Source organism: Mchenga conophoros, linkage group LG16 (genome assembly GCF_057382185.1).
Source record: "Mchenga conophoros isolate Kocher_MC1m ecotype Shallow Benthic linkage group LG16, M_conophoros_male_GT1.1, whole genome shotgun sequence".
Taxonomy (NCBI): domain Eukaryota; kingdom Metazoa; phylum Chordata; class Actinopteri; order Cichliformes; family Cichlidae; genus Mchenga; species Mchenga conophoros.
In genome coordinates, this window is record NC_140541.1 from 10,194,046 (window position 1) to 10,201,584 (window position 7,539).

General features: G+C 40.0%; 1 protein-coding gene across 1 annotated transcript; it reads left to right on the forward strand.

Annotated features, from left to right (window-relative positions):
- Positions 1-2,376: 2,376 nt before the first annotated feature.
- On the forward strand, positions 2,377-3,288 carry LOC146556305 (olfactory receptor 2AT4-like). Its single transcript, XM_085250289.1, has one exon. It carries the CDS (start codon positions 2,377-2,379, stop codon positions 3,286-3,288), a length of 912 nt encoding a protein of 303 aa, XP_085106415.1.
- The last annotated feature ends 4,251 nt before the right edge of the window (positions 3,289-7,539 follow it).

Below are 7,539 nucleotides of genomic sequence, written 5' to 3' on the forward strand. Positions count from 1 at the left end.
TATATAGTCTTGTAAATAGTAGTGTAAAGTCATATTGAGTTAAGAGGTGTTTGGCGTCCGTGTTCTACATCTCACTGAATAAATAGGTGCTTTCAGTTGGCGGAGTTTCCTGAGCCTGCTTTTGGGTCCTTTCCCTCATGTTGGCCTCCGGGCCACCGTGTGACAGTAAGTACATCTTCTTTCACAACACGCTGGTATATATTTTGAATACAGTGGCTTGCAAAAGTATACGGCCCCCTTGAACTTTCCCACATTTTGTCACATTACAGCCACAAACATGAATCAGTTTTATTGGAATTCCACGTGAAAGACCAAAACAAAGTGGTGTACACGTGAGAAGTTGAACGAAAATCATACATGATTCCAAACATTTTTTTACAAATAAATAACTGCAAAGTGGGGTGTGCGTAATTATTCAGCCCCCTTTGGTCTGAGTGCAGTCAGTTGCCCATAGACATTGCCTGATCCCTAATGACTAAATAGAGTGCACTTATGCACTTAGTGCACTAATGTCAGTACAAATACAGCTGCTCTGTGACGGCCTCAGAGGTTGTCAAAGAGAATATTGGGAGCAACAACACCATCAAGTCCAAAGAACACACCAGACAGGTCAGGGATAAAGTTATTAAGAAATTTAAAGCAGGCTTAGGCTACAAAAAGATTTCCCAAGCCTTGAACATCCCACAGAGCAATGTTCAAGTGATCATTCAGAAATGGAAGGAGTATGGCACAACTGTAAACCTACCAAGACAAGGCTGTCCACCTAAACTCACAGGCCGAACAAGGAGAGCGCTGATCAGAAATGCAGCCAAGAGGCCCATGGTGACTCTGGACGAGCTGCAGAGATCTACAGCTCAGGTGGGGGAATTTGTCCATAGGACAACTATTAGTCGTGCACTGCACAAAGTTGGCCTTTATGGAAGAGTGGCAAGAAGAAAGCCATTGTTAACAGAAAACCATAAGAAGTCCCATTTGCAGTTTGCCACAAGCCATGTGGGGGACATAGCAAACATGTGGAAGAAGGTGCTCTGGACAGATGAGACCAAAATGGAACTTTTTGGCCAAAATGCAAAACGCTATGTGTGGCGGAAAACTAACACTGCACATCACTCTGAACACACGATCCCCACTGTCAAATATGGTGGTGGCAGCATCATGCTCTGGGGGTGTTTCTCTTCAACAGGGACAGGGAAGCTGGTCAGAGTTGATGGGAAGATGGATGGAGCCAAATACAGGGCAATCTTGGAAGAAAAAGACTTGAGAGTGGGGCAGAGGTTCACCTTCCAGCAGGACAACGACCCTAAACATAAAGCCAGGGCAACAATGGAATGGTTTAAAACAAAACATATCCATGTGTTAGAATGGCCCAGTCAAAGTCCAGATCTAAATCCAATCAATAATCTGTGGCAAGATCAAAAAACTGCTGTTCACAAATGCTGTCCATCTAATCTGAGTGAGCTGGAGCTGTTTTGCAAAGAAGAATGGGCAAGGATTTCAGTCTGTAGATGTGCAAAGCTGGTAGAGACATACCCTAAAAGACTGACAGCTGTAATTGCAGCAAAAGGTGGTTCAACAAAGTATTGACTCAGGGGGCTGAATAATTACACACACCCCACTTTACAGTTATTTATTTGTAAGAAAAGTTTGGAATCATGTATGATTTTCGTTCCACTTCTCACGTGTACACCACTTTGTTTTGGTCTTTCACGTGGAATTCCAATAAAATTGATTCATGTTTGTGGCTGTAATGTGACAAAATGTGGAAAAGTTCAAGGGGGCCGAATACTTTTGCAAGCCACTGTAATTCTATGAATAGCCCAATTCAAGCTTGTCCTGCACTTTACCTTTATAATAAAAATATATTTTTGTAAGTCCGTAATATAAAGGAAATTATTTTTTTAAAAAAGGAAACTGATTTCCTTGGCACTATTACAAGGCAGGAAGCATGTGTTGGATGAATACATCATATTATAAAACTAAAAAAAAATCCTCAAAAAATATATTCTTCCTAAACTACTGAAATTTCACTGTTGAAATTAAACATATGATATGACAAACAATTCAGTTCACACTGAACGGAAAGGAGAGGTTAACTGTACACTCCTAAAGCCTAAATTACAAGAGACTGAACAATCATATTTCAGACCTTCTCTCTTGAGGATGAGTTAACCTGATAAAAACCTTATACAGACTTGCATGATACACTGTGTGTGTTTGGATGATGAAGGTGCTCAGAGACAGATTTCAGATATTTTTTATGAACACGAGACACAGTAAGAGTTGAATACTGGTATAGTTTTGAATTTATTTTTTGTTTGTTTGTTTTTGCTTTGGATTTTTACTGGTTTCACAAGTTGTTTTTTATGTTTTGTCTTCATGGATGAAGAATTAAATGTTACATATCTAACTCTAGACTGGTACACAGAAATTAATAAGTACAGATATGTTTTCTTTTTCATCATGTTTACATTATTTATTCTAATAATCTGCACTAATTCTACTATTCTGTATCTCATTTGGATTCATAAAAACCTCCATGAGCCTATGTACATTTTCATTGCAGCTTTGCTACTTAACTCTGTTCTTTACAGCACAACTGTTTACCCAAAACTGCTGATTGACTTTTTATCTGAAAAACAAGTCACAACATATTCAGCCTGTCTCTTTCAGTTTTTTACGTTTTATACTCTAGCTTGTTCAGAATTCCTTCTGTTGGCTGCTATGGCCTATGACAGATATGTGGCTATATGTAAACCTCTGGAATATCAAACTCTCATGAGAAAAACTACTGTGGGTATTTTCCTGGTCGTGGCTTGGCTTGTACCTGCTTGTCATGTTGCTGTCCTAGCAATAGCAAGTGCTGGAGCTAAACTGTGCGACTCTAATATAAAAGGAATATTTTGTAATAATGCAGTTTACACTCTTCAGTGTGAAAGATCAAGATTAATTACTATCTTTGGTGTGGTTGCTTTGGTAGATCTCTCAATACTTCCTATGCTCTTTATAGTTTTCACATACACAAAACTATTTATAGTTTCTCATCGAAGTTGTAAAGAAATTAGGAAGAAAGCTGCAGAGACTTGTTTACCCCATATGTTAGTTTTAATCAGTTATTCAGCTTTTTTTGTGTATGATGTAAGCATAGCTCGTGTGAAATCAGATTTTCCAAAAACCACACGCATAATAATGACATTACAAATAATGCTCTATCAGCCTTTGCTAAATCCGTTCATTTATGGGCTTAAAATGAAGGAAATTTCTAAACATTTAAATAAGCTGCTTTCTTAGGCCAACATCATTCCTTGTATTAAAACTTAAAGCTAAGGTGAAGTCATTTTGTCATTAATCGGTTTTGTGCAGTTATTCAAAACATCTTTCTTTCTACATAATCAAATCATTCCAACTTTCAGGCAGAACATTTTTCATATTAGAATATTATATCTGGGAAAGTACAAGAAAATTTGAAGTGAAATAGCCCAGAGTACTAATAGATACTACGTAGTAGATACTACATATACTAGATATTGCCTGCCTTGTTTTTCCCTTTATGCTGCTGGAAATGATCTCAGTTAATTTCTTTGGTAGTAAACTGCTGCAGATGTGTGACACACCCTTTCAGATTCACCACTAACATCTGCATCATGCTTGTGCATATCATAAACACCTCATATAAGAGTAATTGAAGACCTGGTGGATTATTTAGATTTGTAATACAGTGGGGAAACCAATATGAGAAACAAATCTCTGTGGTGTTGCATCAGGAATGGTGTCTGACAAAAATCTGCTGTGGCAACGTCTTGTGAAAATGTAGCTTTTCCTGTCAGACAACTCTATACGCATGAAACACATCAAAACATCTTTACTTCTAAACCATTTTTTAAGCTGCTTCTCTTCAATCACAACCTTAATTTTATAACATTGAATATGTCTAACTATATTTACATAATTAAATGTGTTTTATTATTCATATAGTTATCCATTCAAACATGATAAGTCACATGTTGCCAATGTTTCTTTCTGTTACTTGCTTGTCCCGCTACAGCACTACAGCAGTTACATATGTAAATACCTGTATCATTTTTGTTATAAAAAACTTTCTATGAGTGGGAAAGCAGTTAAAACAGAGTGATGAGAGGCAGTTTTACAGCAATATACTACATTAAAAATCTGTTTTCTTGAATAGTAAAATTGACTTAAATTGATTACTAAAATGAAATTTAATGAATATCCAAAAGTACTAAAAGTAGAGAGGGTGTCAGCCAATTATAAATACAATAACCTCAGTTTTATCTGAACCATTAAGCACGAAATTAGAGGTCTTGTTAACAATAAACCAAGATACTCCTCCTCCTCCTCCTCTTCGGGGAGTAACTTGTCCCGGGCTCAACCTGGGCACTCAAGTGGGCACTCAACCTTTCTGGCAGAGAACAGCTTGCAGTGGATATGGAGGTGCTGATTTGCACAATTTTCACTTCACACTCAGGCACAAATTGTTCCACTGCAAGCTGGAGAAACCTTCAGCCCTTGCTAAGCCTAGATATTCTGTCCAAAACTATGAACAGAATCGGTGACAAAGGGCAGTCGTGCACTAAGCAAAAATGACCATGTGAGAATCTCTCTGATTGGTCAGAGACACAGGCTCTTAACATAGTAAAATATGTGGTAATGTCATGGCTTGGGTCTGAGAGCCGAAGGCTCATGTGTTTCTGTATTTACCTCAAGCTGACGATCCTCGGGGGTCGTCCTGCCCGGGGGGGGTCTGTACTTATGCTCCTTTTCTGTGTGTTTATGTTCATTTATGCTCCCGGATGCTTCGGTCTCTGAGGGATTGCAACCTGGAAGTGTTCTAACACTGGAGCCTGCCACATCTGCCACTCATCAGCTGTCACCAACTGCAACTGATAGCCTCGTCAAGAGTGCCCTATTTAAGAGTGTGGCTGAGATCCAGTTGGCGCTGGATTCTTGAGTCTGACTTGGATCAGGAGCGAAGTGTGTTTTTCACGGAGCGGAACCACTGTTGGGAACGGAAGTTTTTGGAGTTGCTGTTGTCACTTTTTTATGGACACTTGCACTGTGTGGGATTCAGGGAGAATTGCCATGGGGTCACAGTGCTGGGTTTTGCAAGCAGTTGTTCTTCATTGGACTTTGTAAATAAATTCACTGTTCATCATAAGAGTCCTGCATTTGGATCGTATCTTTCCCTGCAACTCTGCGGTCTATCGTCTGTTGCCTGTCTTGTCTGGCACTGTAGCAATAATAATTATTGTCTGAACGTCAAGAAATATTCCAAACAGATTTGTCTTGATACATGCCAATCACCCAGGTAAGTAAATCCCAAAAGTTTATTCTGTTCATCTGAACAGAATCAACCTTTGGATGGATCTATTTTCCCAAGTGAGAAAAAGTTTGCTATAACAGTCCACTTGATTGCCATAGTTTATTAGATTTTTATTAGTTTTTTTGTTTTGTTTTGTTTTAAATTTTAAGTTATTACAATAAAAATGAACAGGACCGGGGGATGGCAAAGAAAAAGAAGAAGGAACGAGAAGTTGGGAATTAACAGAAGGAGAGGGAAACAAAAATAGCAGACAAGAGGGATAAAGAAAGAAAAGACACTGAAAATCTGTTTCAACACTTACTGGAAAAAAGAAAAGAAAAGAAAGCAACATAGTAGGAAAACCACAGCAACAACCAACATAAGCATAGGTAACAGTAAATAATAAGTACTAAATGCTACTGAGCAACATACTATGGAAGCGTAGAGCTATCACCCAGGCAAAAGAAAAATAGAGCTATATTACATTATAATGTGAAAAGTTTATTGATCTAACAATATACCTTTCATGTTTCATATAGTATCATGTTAGTGCAATATACTTTTCACGTTTGAACAACAAAATATCATGTTATTACAATATACATAATTATCATGCTATAACAAAAAAACGTTCACGTTCTTAAAATATAAATCCTATATTGTACGAACATGACATACTTACATACAAACATGCATTCCCACCCTCACATTATGAAGATAGTACACACACTCACACTCCTCAAACATACTCTATACCAGGGGTAGGCAACCTTTCTGATGATGAGTGCCATCTAAAATTTCCTCAGAAGTCAGTGTGCCATATGATTACATTAGCAATAAATGTAATAACACTCAATATTAACAGTTACACACTATATAGAACCACTTTATAGAACTATATTTGTTTTTTTTTTGTTTGTTTTTTTGTTTTTTGCCTGTCCCGTTTGGCTCTTTTGCCATCAGAATTGTTGTCTAAAGGCAAAGAAAGATGCCCAACGGATTTACTTTACCAAATTGACCATCCCAGCCTTGCCGTAATGGTCCATTTGATTCACCTTTTATTGTTTATTTTATTTTCACTTACTGAATACGGGACAGACTTGACTGGGGGAAAGAAGGGGAGAAAGAAAGAGGGAAAGAGAAACAGCTGAGAAGAGGGACGGGGGAGAAGGGCAAAAGACAAAAACCAACAGAACGGGCAGAGAAAGAAAAAAAAGAAGAAAAAAAGAAAAAAAAAGCATATATCAATCACCTGGGTCACCTGCTGAGAAAGAAAAAAAGAAAAGAAGCAGAAGAGAACAAGAGTAATAGAATAAACAACATCACAATGATATATGGGAATATGACAGTAAATACTAAATATTAAACATTATTGTTCAGCACATAAGATCAACAGAACACAGTGTGCTTTGAGGTAGGAGCCAAAAAGGGTGTAGTTTGTGCGTGTGATCACCCGTGTGTACACCTGTGAGCATGGACGCGCTTGTTTTTTTTTTTTTAAAGGTTCCTTCATGTAATAATCTGCTAGAGGGTGTGGGGGGGCCACAGCCCCGTCCTCCAGGGCATGAAGCAGGTATGGAGGAGATCAAAACTCCAGACATCCAGAGGCCCCCAGAACACAAGAGACCAAGGAAGACCAACAGAGGGGCAGCCGCGCCACTGTCCCAGAAAGAGCTGAGGAGAGTCCCAGATGAGGGCTCACTCAGCAGCCGCGGAGCAGAAGCCAGGGGGAGTTGCAGTGACGCGCCCGTGAGCTCCGCCGGCAGCCAGCCGCGCCTGAGTGACCGAGCCCCAGGCCGAGAGGCCGGGGGCACCCCACCTCCGAAGTGGCCCGAGCGAGCCCCAGGCTCCAGGCCCCGATAAGTGGCCGCCAAGGAGTGAGCCGGTGTGTACCTGGACGCCCATCCCCGGACACAAAGAACTACCAACGCACCGATGTCTGAGGGGGTCCGCCACTGGCAGGGGAAGTGGTGGTAGGGGGAGATAGATCTCCAAACCCTGGAGGGCCTGAGGTGTCCCCAGAGAGGTGGCGCCTGACACCCAACCTGACATATAGACACAGATATACAGGCACACACAGATACAAACATCCGTTCCCACCCTCATGCTCTCATATGCACTTACTCCACACTCAACCAACGTGGAGACAGACATAAAGAGACGCTGTACACACGATCACACTCCCCAAGCGTACTCTACAAACCGGGTCTAGGTACCCTTGC